Source organism: Neoarius graeffei, chromosome 17, assembly GCF_027579695.1.
Source record: "Neoarius graeffei isolate fNeoGra1 chromosome 17, fNeoGra1.pri, whole genome shotgun sequence".
Classification (NCBI taxonomy): Eukaryota; Metazoa; Chordata; class Actinopteri; order Siluriformes; family Ariidae; genus Neoarius; species Neoarius graeffei.
Window position 1 is genome coordinate 34,865,418 of NC_083585.1, and position 16,717 is coordinate 34,882,134.

Sequence of the window (16,717 nt, forward strand, 5' to 3'; positions counted from 1 at the left end):
CAAAAAAAGGTTGACAAATAACGCACATCTGCCCAATGTCCTATAGAATCACTATTTTTCACATTATCTTATTTTCTTTGGTATATAGCTATATATTTTCTATATGGAAATGTTGTAATGCAGTTGCCCCTTTTTCTATTTGCCCATTTTGTTCTATAAAAGTACTTTATCTGTGAATGTTTTATATTTGTCAATGTGTCATGCTGCATTTTGATGCAGCTGGTCACTACATGACTGTTGATATTTCACACACAGCATGGAACCATATCAACAGAGTTCTAAATTACTTGAGCCTCTCTGAAGAGGAAGTAAGCTATAATACCATATCTGTGCTCTCAGCAGGATAATGAGGTAATTATCCTCTTACAGTAATAGCAAATCTCTCTGCTATTACTGTATAGTACACAGTGAAATATTAACAACAGCTGGAGAGAAATCCTCCAGAGGCCTGTGATGGGTCCTTCCATCAGAATTCCATTTGGTTGTTAAATGTCTCCCTGAACACAAGTATGTAGTGGCTAAACACATGGGAGGGATATGCATTTCCACCCCAACCATTTTCTTTACATCTATTTATTTATTAAGTCCATTTTTAAGTGTCTTGCTTGATTTGTCTGGTTTTGATGCAAACATCCATTCTAACAGCTGGCCATAATCCCATTTAAAAGGGCTATTTATGTCTAAAACCTTATCTAGATCTTCATCTCCGTTTGTTTCTAAGACTTGCACAGTCAACTTCAGTTTGTATGAAACTGTATGTGTTTCTGTGGGGCTATTTCTGTGTGGTTCTATTGTTCTAAAAGTGGTTATGTATGAGGTGAAGAGTGTAAGGTAAATGGCCGTCAGGGAGAGAATACATTACTTTCTATATTTTATCACGAAGGCAAGTAAGTGGCCCTGTATTGCAATGTATTGATGAACACATGAATGTTTTTTTAAAACACTTTATTATAAGATTATTACAGTGCAGAAATGTACTTTCGCATGGTTTAGCATAGGGATTATCAAACATTTTCCAGCCAGGGCCTTTTTTATTTATATAACAATTAGAGATTTTCTCCTCAAACTTTCTTCTCACAGAACCAAAATTGCTTGTTTTCAAGGACATACTTTAAAATCCAGTGTATCATATTCCATTTGTTTTATTGTTAAAATTGTTGTTATAGTCAGGTTGACTTTGTGTTTTTAAGTTACTGGGTTACTGAAAATTTTTATTAAGCCTTTTAAGCATTTAATTTATTATAAGCTTTTAATTTAGCTGCCCAATAATTAGGCTTGTAATTATAACTTAATAACTGTATCACACAACCTCACTTATAAAACCATAGGTTTAAACAAAATACACTATATGCCCAACGGTTTATGGACACATGACGCACATACAATTGTGGTCAGAAGTTTACTTATGCAGATATGAATATCATCATGGACATGAATGTCAGAGCAATACTGGCCTTTCAATCGTTCTTCAAATTTTACATTTTCACAAGATTTTTACAAACTCTTTTGAACCCCTTCTACAGATTTCACTGGATTCTGCCAATTTTTTTGGTATCAACTCCAGACATATGTGGTGAAAAACTGTGAAGGAATACTGAATATCTTAAACGGACACGTAATGATGGGAAATTGATTTGCATGAGATGCCACTCCAGAACAGGAAGTGGGCATAACTTGCTGATGCTTGGTTTGATTAGCCTGAAATCATGCAGTGTTACTTATGGCCCAACCCTGATAACACCAATGTGGCAATTATGAGACATACAGTAGTTATAGCACCACTTATATGAAATTAGGTATACTGCAGGTAGGGTTTATATGGATTTTGGTTTATCAGAAGGGTATATATGACACATGCAGTTGTTTTAGGACAACTTTTGATTTGGTATTTCATGCAGCATATGCATGTTTCATCAGTTCCACAGTGCCCCTAGTTTTAAAATGCATATTTAAACATTTTATTAGTGTTTGCTCATTTGCCTTGAGTGTGGGCAGTGGACTCTATAGAGCCCCCTAACATTTCTGAATGAGTTTATCTCTGTAGTTTCCACAAAGTTCATCTGATATTTATGATTTTTAGTGGTCACATTGTCATCACCATCTCAGACGTATTTCCCACTGGCTTGTATTACCACCCATCAGGAAGTCGGCTATTTTATAATTTTTACTTTTTTTTGTTTTTGTTTTACATAACTTTTTCAAATTCTATCTACAGAATTCATCTGATTCCCTTTAAGTTTGGTTGGGATAAACTCCAGATGTAAGTGATGATAAATTGCAAAGGTACAGTTTTGCTCAAAAGTTTACATACCCTGGCAGAATTTGTGAAATATTGGCCAGTTTTTGGAAAATGAATGATCATGCAGAAGACCTTCCTTTTATTTAGGGATAGTGGTCAGGTGAAGCCATTTATTGTCACCTAATTGTGTGTTCCCTTTTTAAATAATGATAACTGAAATCACCCAAATGGCCCTGATCAAAAGTTTACATATCCCTGAATGTTTGGCCTGATGATATACACACAAGTTGACAAACCCAGGTTTAACTGGTTATTAAGGATAAGTTTCCACACTGGTGACATGTTTGATTGTAATTAGTGCCTGGGTATAAATAGTTTTGTAGCTCTTGTGAGACCTCTGCACATTTCACCCGGGGCTGCACTGACTTTGCTGGCTACTGAGGAATGTGGAAAGTGAAAGATCTGTGAGAAAAGGTAGTTGAACTGTATAAATCAGGAAAAGGATATAAAAAGATATCCAAAGATTTGAAAATGCGGGCCAGTAGTGTTCAAAGTCTGATAAAGAAGTGGAGAATTAGTGGTTCTGTTGATACCAAGGTAGACCAACAAAGATTTCAACCTCAACTGCCAGGAAAATTGGTTGGGATGCAAAGAAAAACCCTCAAGCTATTTCAGCTGAAATACAGCCTTCACTGCAAGAAAATGGTGCGACTATTTCAAGATCCACAATAAGGAGGCACGTGAACAAAAATGGGCTGCACAGTCGGGAAAAAAAGCCAGAAAAAAGCCATTACTGCACCAGTGCCACAAAATGGCATGCTTACAATATGCCAAATAGCATCTAACAAAGTCATTTGGAGTGATGAGACCAAAATTGACCTTTATGGTCACAACCATGAATGGTATGTTTGGAGAGGAGTCAACAAGGCCTATGACGGAAAGTGCACCATCTCTACTATGAAGCATGGAGGTGGGTCTCTGATATTTTGGGGGCTAAGTGCATGGAAAGTATGGTTCAAAATGGGCTCCTATAGGTGGGGTTGAAATCATGCAAAGCAAGAAAAAAGCCCTTCATCAATGAGAAGCAAAGAAGAGCCAGGCTGAGATTTGCTAAAGACCATAAGGATTGGACTGTTGAGGACTGGAGTTAGGTCAACTTCTCTGAGTCCAATTTTCAACTTTTCCCATCACCTGGTCATCTAGTGGTTAGAGACCTGGAGAGGCCTACAAACCACAATGTCCCATACCCATTGTGAAATTTGGTGGAGGATTGGTGATGATCTGGGGGTGCTTCAGCAAGGCTGGAATGGGGCAGAATTTTGTTTGTGAAGGACACATGAATCAAGCCATGTACAAGGCTATCCTGGAAGAAAACTTGCTTCCTTCTGCTCTAATAATGTTCCCTAACTCTGAGGCAGGGGTTTTCGAGCAAGACAACGCTCCATGCCACACAGCCAGGTCAATCAAGGTGTGGATGGAGGACCCTAAGATCAAGACCCTGTCATGGCCAGCCCAATCTTCAGACCTGAACCCCATTGAAAACTTCTGGAATGTGATCAACATGACGGATGGTCACAAGCCATCAAACAAAGCTGAGCTGATTGAATTTTAGCACCAGGAGTGCCACAAAGTAACCCAAAAGCAGTGTGAAAGACTGGTGGAGAGCATACCAAGATGCATGAAAGCTGTGATTAATTGTCAGGGTTATTCCACCAAATATTGATTTTCTGACATCCTAAGTTCAAACATTTAATATTGTGTTTAAAATTGAATATGATCCTGATTTCTATGCATTATTCAAGGTCTAAAAACTCATCTATTTTTATTTTGACCAGTTGTCATTTTCTGCAATTGAATGCTCTAAGTGACAATATTTTTTTATGTGGAAATTGGGGGAAATGTCAGTAGTTTATGGAATAAAAAAAAAGTTCATGTTTCTCAAACACATACCTAATAAATAGTAAAGCTCTGTGTGTGTGTGTGTGTGTGTGTGTGTGTGTATATATATATATATATATATATATATATATATATATATATATATATATATATATATATATATACACATATTTTATATATATATATATATATATATATATATATATATATATATATATATATATATATGTGTGTTTATCCTGTTTTGTCATATTACAAGCTGGAATGAAAATGGATTTTGGGGGGGGGGTTAGCACCTCAGACTCGACTCAAATTTTTTTTTTTTTTTAATGACTTGGACTTGACTCAGACTTGAACACTGGGGACTCGAGACTGGATTCAGACTCAAGGTTTAGTGACTCAGCTACAACACTGGTACTTTGCAAGGCACTTACATAAGCTATTTAAGCTTGTCTATGTAACTTGTATATAACTCTTGACAATTTTTTATTTTAAAGGCAGTTGAGGTTTAGTTAGGTCTTATGTGTAAATTTATACACACAAGCATAAAATGTATCACAGTTTTTCCTTGAAATTACATTTCAAGAATGCCAATTTTCTTGTGTAACTGCTCCTGAGTAATTTATGAAAAAAATCTCATTTTTCCAGCTTTATAAATGAGGCCCATTGACTGTCAACCCTACTTCTTTTATAAGGGTGGGCTATAGATACGTTATCCAAATGAGACAAAACAAAAATTTAAAGACATAATTTTATTTTAAAACGTTTAAAAAATTTGACTGAAATTATCAACAGAATGGGAAGAAATAACAGTTTTGATGTTATGTCAAAGATGTCTGTGTATCATGCTGAGATATCTACAGTACATCCTAACCAGCTAGCCTTGCGTCAGGATTGACCATCCATCTTGTAATACCACTTTCTACCTTGAGGTGATAGTCACTGTCGCACCCAGTCTGTCCTCAGTACATGAGAGGAAAATAAGAATGCCTGCCTGTAATGGCACAGTACGTGGAACTAACTTACAAATTAGCCTCCCAGCTCTTTTTACAGATTGCTAAAAGCTAAGGAAAAGAGAAATAAATGAGTCACTACAATTTGCAGAAGCATTTGGAATCCAGGCACCGAAACATGGATTTACAATTACCATTTTTATGTCAGTATGTTGTATTTTTGGAGAAAGAAAAGGGACCCTACCAGGAGAAAGTGAATCTCGATGTCAAACAATGGTAAAAGGGGCCATCTCAGCCTTCCCAGAATCTACTTTGTTTTTATTTTGAAAGCATGTGACCTCTACTTTGCAAATTCACTGTTGGTGATCCTTTTGAAACCCACCTTAACTTTTTCTTCATTTACATGTCATACGTGGAAGCTTTGAATAGAATATGCCAATACTTTACTTTCTTTCCTTCGTGGTCACCTGCAAGACGGCCAAGACCGGTTCTTGTCCATTACAATTGAATAACCATATGAAAATGGAATGGATCGGTCAAGATAATTTTAAATATAACTACTTTGACAAAAATATTCAAAAATAAATTTTCATTAAATTTTAATTTTACACTTTATGATCTCTGGCTTAGGATGTTGTTGCATTGTTGCGGATAGTTTTTCAAACAGTGGAATATGGATGGATGAGAAAATGGCGACTTGCTACTTGGTGCAGAGGCCTCTGGGAAGGGTGAGTTGGTCCCTTTAACTGGAAATTCCTACTTAGGAACTTGGAGTAATCTTCTCATCTCTAAGTTCCTCCAAGTTCAGGGAGTGATGTCAAATCAACAGAACAGCGCACAGTAAGCAAAGCGATAAGTAAGCAATCAACATGCAGAAACATTGCTGTTAATTCTATAACATTGATTATGCAGTTCATGGTTTTGAGGAGGAACATGTATCTCATCACAGCTCATAACAAGCTTGTTAGATTGTTGCTAACAAAAAAAAAGAAAAGAAAAAAAGACCATGGAGCTGTACAACCCCAATTCCAAAAAAGTTGGGATGCTGTGTAAACTGTAAATAAAAACAATGTGATGATAATTTGCAAATCTTGAAAACCCTATATTTCATTGAAAATGGTACAAAGACAACATATCAAATGTTTAAACTGAAATTTTTTTTTGGAAAAATATATGATCATTTTGATATCAGCAACACATTTCAAAAAGCATCACTTCTACTTTTAACAACACTCTGTAAACGTTTGGGAACTGAGGAGACCAGTTGCTGATGTTTTGAAACAGAGATGTTTTCCCATTCTTGCCTGATATACAATTTCAGTTGCTCAACAGTTCAGGGTCTCCTTTGTCATATTTTGCGCTTCATAATGTGATTTAATGTTTTAAATGGGAGACCGGTCTGGACTGCAGGCAGGCCAGTTTAGCATTTTTTTAAATAAATTTTATTTATTTAATACTATGGAGCCATGCAGTTTTAATATGTGCAGAAAGTGGTTTGGCATTGTCTTGCTGAAAGAAGGAATTCCCTGAAAAGATTTTGTCTGGATGGCAGCATATTAGTCTGAAACGTGTATATATCATTCAGCGTTAATGATGTCTTCCCAGATGTACAAGCTACCCATGCCATGTGCACTAATACACACTCATACCATCACAAATACTGGCTTTTGAACTGTGCAATGATAATAAGCCGGATGGTCCGTCTCCTCTTTAGCCTGGAGGATGTGCGGTCCATAATTTCTGAAAAGAATTTCTAATTTTGATTTGTCAGAACTCAGGACAATTTTCCACTTTTGCCTCAGGCCATCGTAAGAGAGCTCAGGCCCAGAGAAGGTGGCAGTGTTTCTGGATATTGTTTATACCTAGTTTTAACTTGCATTTGTGGCTGAAGTAATGAACTCTTTTCACAGATGGTTTTCTGAAGTGTTCCTGAGCCCATACAGTGATTTCCACTACAGACACGTGTCTACTTTTAATGCAGTGTCGCCTGAGGGCCGGATGATCGCAGGCATGGGCGCCGCCGGGGGGAGTTAGAACAATTCTAGGGGCCCACCACTGCCATGGGGCCCTTTAAGGGGCTGATAATATGCTTTTAATGATTTTAATAAGACTTTTGAAATAACAACAACAATGCAATATTCCATCTGGTAAAATGAGCTAATTGAACAAGGTTGTCTATTTCTTGAGTTCTTCAACATATTGTCATTTAACCCTCCCCTTTTTGCGAAATGGTACGGTCCAGTTCTGGTAGAAGCGCGATGCGTTAAATCTGTGTGCTGATCAGTGCAACGCTACTTGCTACTGTGTCGCGGTGCAGCAGCCAGCCAGCCAGCAGTGGAGTGCGTACAGTCTATGATCGCTAAATATGAAGAGTGGCTGTCAAAAACGTAAAGAAAGGCAGCTGAAAGCTGAGAGGGACCGGAGAGGCAGGCAACTGGTCACTCAGTTTTTCCCAAAGAAAGGTAGCGATCGCTCACGTGTGTTCAAAATATTAGCGAATGGTAAATGAACAGTATGAACGTGGTTGGATTAGCCTATCAAGAGAACACTTTTACAGTTTGTACAGTGACATTTTTTCCATTTTAATAACTGAACTGACTTGTGTGATAAACAAGATGAAATATTACGTTATGGTGGTGCTAATAACTAGTGCTAATAACCAGTTTCATAACTAATGGGGTGCCCTAAATATGCAGAGATTCAGCCTCAGGGAGACCTCCACCCTATCAAACCACTGAACCCCCCTTTGGAGAAGGAGGTAAGCAGCAATACAACCCATAAATGCTTTAGGATTGAAGTTTTTAATGAGCGAGCGCCATATACAGTTTGCTAGATTAAAGTGTTGCTAATAAACTTTTTCTATGATTTATTAGCAGTCACATCACACATTTCACTACCAATTGTCCTAGCACAAGAAGGCATGTGGCAAAATCTTGAATTTTCATGTGTGATTGTAAATGCACCAGAATTAGTCACTGACCAGTTTTCATCTAGTCCCTGGTAGGTTAATACATAAAATGTAATAACAAAGTCACAAACTCAAGGTCCATGGGCTATCAAAAGTCAAATAATGACAATAGTGCAATTGTGACCAGGGTGGGCAAAGTTGGGGGGCCCAAAATTTCTGGCAGTGTCCCTGATCGCAGGCATCCAATGTTAGTTTGCAGCTTTGTCTCTTGTATACAGAGATTTTTCCAGATTATCTGAGTCTTTTAATGATATGTACCACAGATGACGTGATCCACAAATTCTTTGCATTTTTACATTGAGGAACATTATTCTTAAATTGTTGCACTGTTTCCCCATGCAGTGTTTCACAGAGTGGTGAACCCCACCCCATCTTTACTTCTGAGGGACTTGGCCTCTCTGAGATGCTCTTTTTATACCCAGTCATGTTACTGACTTTGCACAACTTTTTCAGCCTTTTGTTGCCCCTGTACCAACTTTTCTGAAATGTGTTGCTGACATCAAATTCAAAATGAACATATGTTTTTCAAAAAGCAATAAAATTTCTCAGTTTCAACATCTGATCTGTTGTCTATGTACGATTTTCAATGAAATAGTGTTTCCATGATTTGCAAATCTTCATTCTGTTTTTTGTTTATACACTGTCCCAACATTTTTGGACTTTGGGTTGTCCATGTTTTTTTTTACTTTGTATTTCAAATGCATGGAGGTAAAAAAAAAAAAAATGACATGATTTCAAGCTCTGACTTCCCATTTCAGAGGCAAGTCAAATGCAACAATAGTTAAGGTAGCCAAGAACATTACAAGCTATTCATATTTTAGTCCTCGACCAATTTGTTTTTCTCATAATTAAATAATTTATGGTATATTAAAAACATAGCATTATTAATATAGTCTGTTTTTTTTGTTAGCTGAGATATACTACAGGTATACTACTATGGTTAGAGTAATACATTATTTGTACATGAGCTATATTTAAATTAAAACTTCATTAGCTAGCTGCGTATTCATACTGGATTTATGTTAGAAGTTTCATAAATATCTTGATACTTTAAGTTTATACATTTACACAGGTTAAAAACCATGCTTTAATATACTGATATATAGTATGCTGAGATGTTTAAAATCTCTATACATCTTTACACTTCATTAATTAAATCTTATTGTGTTTTGTTTCACTGGCTCTCTTAACATGTCTAAAGTCCTACAGTTAAAGTCAAACAAAATCCCAAAATAAACGCTGTTTGCTGATTACGGCAAGTGCCCTGATGTGCCCTCTGCATGTTTAAATTAAAAATAAAAACTTTAACAATTTATCCATTTTAAAAGTTATGCTTTTGCTAAAAATATACTTGCCCGGATGCAACCTGACAAGTTAGATAAAGTGACGTGAATAGATCTGGTGAATCACTCATCAGTGCTTGGAGAAAGTGGTCCATTGGCTAAAGGAAAAGACAAACTGTCACTGAGGTGACACCCCATATTTATGAACAGGAAAACCATGTCAGATTAACAATGTCACTTATAAACTGCAGTTCCTACCCTAATACTGTGTTTCACCTTCACATCCACAAAAGCTGTCTGTGTTTATAGGTTCATTTAGCTGCAGTTATGGGTATTGTGACTGATATGCTTTTTTGAAACTGGAGATGAAAAAGAACATTACTGAACTGCTTTTTTCCCCCCCTCTTCACACAGGGTATTCAAGAAGGCAAGTCCAAATGGAAAGGTAATTTAGATTCTGTTTTTCCAATTTACATAAGTGTAAAATCTCTTCCATGAATGAATTAAAGTGATAAGTGATATTGATTACCTGCTGTTCTTTTGGTTGAAATAGATCATTATGCAACATGATGGCATAATTTACCATTTATGCAAATTCACTTATACTTTTATTTTCCATGATTATAACAAAAAATGTCTTAAAATTAATTAAAGGCAATATTATTAATATAAGCATTACAGATTTACATTTCACCATATGTAGTTAATATTATGTCAAACATAATTTGAAATGCAGTATTGTGTTGAAACCCCAATTTCGCTTCAATTTCATCTTTTTAAGCTAACTGTGTATCTTGGCAAGAGGGACTTTGTTGACCATGTCGACATTGTAGAGCCTGTTGGTATGCCTTTTATTTTATTTGTTATTGTTTTTATATTATCCTTTGTCTTTAATGTTTTGTTAAATGTTGAAAAATTAACTTATTAAAAACAAAACTAAACAAAAAAAAGTTTGATGTATTCTATCTACGCTCTGGCTAAACATTTGAGACTGAACCTGTAGCCTGCCCTTTGGACCTATAACTCTTTCCCCTTCATTTTGTAGATGGTGTGGTTTTAATTGATCCAGAGTACTTAAAAGAAAGGAAAGGTGAGAAAAGGTTTTATGAAACCTTATGGCCAGTATATTCTTTTCAGCATGTTTTTATATTAGCAAATAGGATTTTTTTTCTATTTTATGTTAATAATTGAACAGGTAGAGTACTTAGTGTGTCTGGCTCCTTGTCATTCATCCACAGTGTTTATAACGCTGACATGTGCTTTCCGCTATGGGCGAGAGGACTTGGATGTTCTTGGGTTAACATTTCGAAAGGACCTCTTTGTGGCCAATATACAGGCATTCCCTCCTGTGCCTGAAGAGAAGAAAATCCTGACACGCCTCCAGGAGCGGCTGATTAAAAAGCTTGGAGAGCATGCCTATCCCTTCACCTTTGAGGTTAACTCCTTGCTGATGTCCCATTAATTACAGATACTACTCATGATATTATCGAAACCCCATTTCCAGAAAAGTTGGGATATTTTCCAACTTTCCAAATGCAATAAAAACAAAAATCTGTGATTTGTTAATTCACATGAACTTTTATTTAACTGACAAAAGTACAAAGACATTTTTTAAAGGTCCCATGGCATGAAATTTTCACTTTCTGAGGTTTTTTAACGTTAAAATGAGTTCCTCTGACCTTCTTAAGTCACCCCAGTGGCTAGAAATTTCATAATGTGTAAACCAAACTATGCCCAATATTTGAGAATGGCGCGTCAAAACGGCGCGTTGAGAAGCTCTTCCCTTGCCGACGTCAGCAAGGGAGATGATCCCCACGCCCCCCCCTCTGGATTCCCACCCACTGTATGGATTGCCTGCCCAGCTCAAAAGTTGCCACCAAACATGGAAGTTGCGCTGTACATGGATGTGACAACACAGAAAAGAGTCTGTTTTTACTGCCGACGGGAGAGCCCCTGAAGACGCAGTGGCTTAATTTTATTTACTCCAATAATACGCCGTCGAGTCTACCTAAGACGGTGTATGTTTGTCGGAAGCATTTTCCTGATGAATGTTTCCACAACTTGGGACAGTACAGGGCAGATTTTGCACATCAACTGTCACTGAAGCCTGGGTCCGTACCAAGCATCCCTGCCGCATCAGCCACAAACAGCGAACAAGTAAGTGTATAACTGTTAAGTCGTTTTGCCGTGTTATAAAATCCGTGCGTTAGCCTTGCAATGGCTACATTAGCTGTGCAGCTAACCGCTTCCTGCAGTTAGCCAGGCACTCTGCACTACAAAACCAAAAAGCATGCAGCATGCTCTGTTATAATAGCCAATCAAAACAGTTTTTACAAAGACACCCACATTCTTTTTTTTAAGTCACTCGTTCATTTTATTTCTTTGTTTGTTCAGTAAAAACCCAAACATTTGTTGAATTTATTTTATTTCCTCGCGTCGCACCTTAATGACGTCAGCGCGTGGTATTTTTCCCTTCGCGGTTTGTTCCTTCTCTCTCGCCATAGTAAGACACCCACATCCGCTTGTTCTGACCCACTGGAGGTAGCGGCACAGTGCTGTTAGCCAATCAGAGGTAACACGTTTACATGTCATGAATATTAATGATAAGACCCGCCCCCACCCTCTACCCTTCCCCGCCTCCTGCTTCTCATTAGCAAAATGACGCACTGGGAAAAGCGCTGAAATGGGGCTTTCTCCCAGGAGGCTATATCTACGTGCCAAGGGTTCATTTCGAGAAAGGCTGCGGATATAACATCCGGAAACCTCCACGAGCCCGTTTAAAGCATCAACAAACCACCATGCCATGGGACCTTTAAAATAATTTTACTGACCAACTTAACTGTATTTTGTAAATACAAGTGCATATCAATTAGAATATGGTGAAAAAGTTCAATATTTTCCATCATTTTTTAAAGAAAGTGAATATTTAATATATTCTAGAATAATTGCATGTAGAATAAATGTTTCAAGCATTTTTATATTTTAATTTTGATAATTATGGCCTACAGCACAAAAAATAATTTCAAAATATTATAGTATTTCACTTCAAGTTTGAGTAACAGTATAAATACCATATATCTTTCAGTCTAGTTCAGTACACACAACCACAATTATGGGGAAGATTGCTGACTTGACAGTTGTCCAGAAGATGATCAACAACACCCTCCACAAGGAGGGTAAGCCACAAAAGGTCACTGCTGAAAAGGCTGGCTGGAAAAGGTACACAAGCAATAGGGATGACCATAGCCTCGAGAGGATTGTCAAGAAAAGTCAATTCAAGAACTTGGGAGAACCTCACAAGGACTGGACTGAGGCTGGTGTCAGTGCATCAAGAGCCACCACATTCCTACATCTTCAGGGAAGGGTCTACAACTGTCACATTCCTAATATCAAGCCGCTCCTGAACCAGAGACATCAGAAGCATTTTACCTGGGCTAAGGAGAGAAAGAACCAGATTGTTACTCAGTGGTCCAAAGTCCTCTTTTCAGATGAAAGTAAGTTTTGTATTTATTTTGGAAATCAAGGTCTTAGAATCTGAAGGAAGAGTGGATTCTTGTTTGATTCCCTGGACTAGCAGAAATGGCTGAAGTGCTCTTGAACAAAGCACCTAACCCCCAGCTGCTCCCCAGGCTGCCCACTGCTGTGGGGATGTTGGGGTCCTGTTGTTGTACATCGCTCTGGATAAGATCAGAGTGCAATCATGGTGTGCATATATAAGGACTCCAAACACCAATAACAAAGTTAATAAATTTAGCTTTGATTGCATGTCTGTATTTTGCACAAATCACTGACATCGTGCATTGAATTGTCAGTTTTAATTAATAATAGTGCACAAATATAAGAGAATATAGATCTGTAAATCACCTAAAACAAGATCATAGGCCAAATATAGACCAATAATATTAGGCCTATTAACATACATCAGTGTTAATGTTAGGCCTATTTAAAATTAAAAATTAAATGGTTGCAATCCAATTGCAATTAGCCACAACTTAGTCTGTTAGCTACTACTACTACTACTAATAATAATAATAATAATAGCTTTAATTGCTAATTAATATTAGTCCATGATATTAATGTATGTTTAGATCTAGTCTAACACATTAATGTTAACGTTAGTGACTAGCTTTTCGATAGATCTCTATCTTGAGTCTAGATCCATCAGTCCTAACTTTTGATTAAATTTATTTAGTCCTCAACTTCTAGATCTGCTTATGTTCTGGCAACTTCTAGATCAATTTACATTCTCCCTTTTGAAAGGATCTCTCAGATATTGACCAATGCATGTCCAATGGACCACGAGAACGGAAATATCAGAGGTCTCAGATCAAGCAAAGGTGACCTGCAATCTAGGATTACACAGGCTGAATCCAAGCCAGATATCATTATGGTAACAGAATCCAAGCTATATTTGACAATCCAGTATAACAGTCTAAACATAACACTTGTTGGATATTCCATTGAACGCAAGGATCCGGTAGACAAAAGCCAATGGGGTGGCTGCCCGATCTACTATAAAAATGGAATTGCTTTACAGAGGTGGCAGGTCTTGGAACCTACTGAGCATGAGATAATGGTTGCCACAGTGAAGCTCAGCTTAGGAACTCTCCTACTGTCACTGCTGTATAGGCCACCAAGCCATGGCAGTGAAATCAACTGGTATACAGAAAACCTTGATGACCTTCGCTCTTAAAAACCAATGCTACCACCACACTCCTCCTAACTAGTGATTACAATGTTTACCACAAAGAGTGATTACAAAGCAACACTACTGATGATCAGGGTCAGCAGGCTGTAACACTGTGCTGCCCATGGGTTAACCCAAATTGTCAAGGGTCCTATCCACCAAAAGGGAAACAGATTGAATCTCATGATGTGTGATTACACCACCACTGTGCTCAGAGATTCTGATAAGTCCAGAACTAGGCACTGCAGATCATTACCTGCTGGAAATGTCACTACAAATTTCCCTAGTCCTGGAGCCAACTGCTCCCAGACAGATATGGATATACTCCAAAGCAAACTGGGATGCCCTGGAGCCAACTGAAAAAAAAAACTTGCAGGGACTGGTTGGGAAAATATGTTCAATCCAGATGACCCAAAGCTCTCATGGTCAAATGTGACTAAGGCAATACAACAAGCCATGCACCACCACATCCCACAAAGAACACTCAGAACCTTCACTGGGAAGCCTGAGTGGTACAATGATGTGCAGAATCAAAGAAACAGAAAACATGGTGATAATATAAAGCCAACAGTACCCCAGAAAATAGATTCAAACACAACCAAGCTTGAAATGGTTACATGCATGTGACTCGCATAGCCATGAGTGCTCATAGGACCAGAATCAAAGAGATGATGACCACAGAACTCAAAGAAGGAAACAAGCACTGGTGGTGGATAGCCAAATGGCTAATGGAAGAGGGGGGGGGGGGGGGGGGGGGATGCAATATTCATCTCCTAACCCTCCATGATCAAACATCCATGTGCTCTGAGGAGAAAGCTGAATGTTTTGTGGAGATCTTTGCTGGGAAGTCCACCATTCTAAAAGATGAGAATGAAACTGAGACCCCCAAGCTGTCCAGGAAGACATGCTCTTCTCTAAAGATCACCACATTCTGGCCAAAACATATCAGAAAGGTTCTATCAAAGCTTGATATAAACAAAGCAGCAGGACCAGACTTTCTCCCTGCCAGAGTGCTTAAACAAGTAGCACCTGTACTAGAAAAGCCACTTGCCAGGCTCTTCCAGCTATCGATGGACAAACAATTCATGTCCAAACAACTGAAAATTGCCCATGTCATACCATGCTATAAAAAGTACAAACATGATCCAAACAATTATAGGCCAGTCTCCTTACTCAGCATCATTAGCAAGGTCATGGAAGCCCTTATCAACAGGGCACTGTGGAAGCATGTACACAAACACAGGCTTATATCTGAAAAGTAGTTTGGATTCTGAGCAGGATACTCCACTGTAGATGCGTTTACATACATCACTCAGAAGGCAAATGATGCCCTAGGTAAGAGGCAAGAAAGTCGTCTGATCTGCCTTGACATTAATAGGGCCTCTGATAGGGTTTGGCACAGAAGCTTTATATCCAAGCTTGCTGCCCTAGGCCTGAAATGCATCCTCCTAAACTGTTTAGTAGAGTATCTCACAGAGAATTGAAAGTCATTATCAATGGTGTAGCATCTAGTGCTAAGGCTATAAATCTTGGCATTCCCCAGTGTTCTATGCTTGGCCCACTACTGTTCATCTACAGTTAGGTCCATAAATATTTGGACAGAGGCAACGTTTTTCTAATTTTGGTTCTGTACATTACCACAATGAATTGTGAACAAAACAATTCAGATGCAGTTGAAGTTCAGACTTTCAGCTTTAATTCAGTGGGTTGAACAAAATGATTGCATAAAAATGTGAGGAACAAAAGCATTTTTTAAAAACACAATCCCTTCATTTCAGGGGCTCAAAAGTAATTGGACAAATTAAATAATTGTAAATAAAATGTTCATTTCTAATACTTGGTTGAAAACCCTTTGTTGGCAATGACTGCCTGAAGTCTTGAACTCATGGACATCACCAGACGCTGTGTTTCCTCCTTTTTAATGCTCTGCCAGGCCTTTACTGCAGCGGTTTTCAGTTGCTGTTTGTTTGTGGGCCTTTCTGTTTGAAGTTTAGTCTTTAACAAGTGAAATGCATGCTCAATTGGGGTGAGATCAGGTGACTGACTTGGCCATTCAAGAATATTCTGCTTCTTTGCTTTAATAAACTCCTGGGTTGCTTTGGCTTTGTTTTGGGTCATTGTCCATCTGTATTATGAAACGCCGACCAATCAGTTTGGCTGGATTTGAGCACACAGTATGTCTCTGAATACCTCAGAATTCATCTAGCTGCTTCTGTCCTGTGTCACATCAATAAACACTAGTGACCCAGTGCCACTGGCAGCCATGCATGCCCAAGCCATCACACTGCCTCCGCCGTGTTTTACAGATGATGTGGTATGCTTTGGATCATGAGCTGTACCATGCCTTTGCCATAATTTTTTTCTTTCCATCATTCTGGTAGAGGTTGATCTTGGTTTCATCTGTCCAAAGAATGTTCTTCCAGAACTGTGCTGGCTTTTTTTTAGATGTTTTTTAGCAAAGTCCAATCTAGCCTTTTTATTCTTGAGGCTTATGAGTGGCTTGCACCGTGTAGTGAACCCTCTGTATTTACTTTCATGCAGTCTTTTATTGATATGCCTACCTCCTGGAGAGTGTTGTTCACTTGGTTGGCTGTTGTGAAGGGGTTTCTCTTCACCATGGAAATTATTCTGCGATCATCCACTACTGTTGTCTTCTGTGAGTGTCCAGGTCTTTTTGCATTGATGAGT

The 16,717-nt window shown here is 38.1% G+C and overlaps 1 protein-coding gene across 1 annotated transcript in view; it reads left to right on the plus strand.

The window, feature by feature from the left end:
* Window positions 1-261: 261 nt before the first annotated feature.
* Window positions 262-16,717, plus strand: part of arrb1 (arrestin, beta 1) — a 73,052-nt gene continuing 56,596 nt past the window's right edge. The window contains exons 1-5 of the mRNA XM_060944098.1: window positions 262-351; window positions 9,757-9,787; window positions 10,124-10,184; window positions 10,388-10,432; window positions 10,581-10,777. Of these exons, the coding sequence (XP_060800081.1) occupies window positions 347-351; window positions 9,757-9,787; window positions 10,124-10,184; window positions 10,388-10,432; window positions 10,581-10,777 (339 nt within the window). The 5' untranslated portion in view covers window positions 262-346. The remainder of the gene's footprint in view (window positions 352-9,756; window positions 9,788-10,123; window positions 10,185-10,387; window positions 10,433-10,580; window positions 10,778-16,717) is intronic.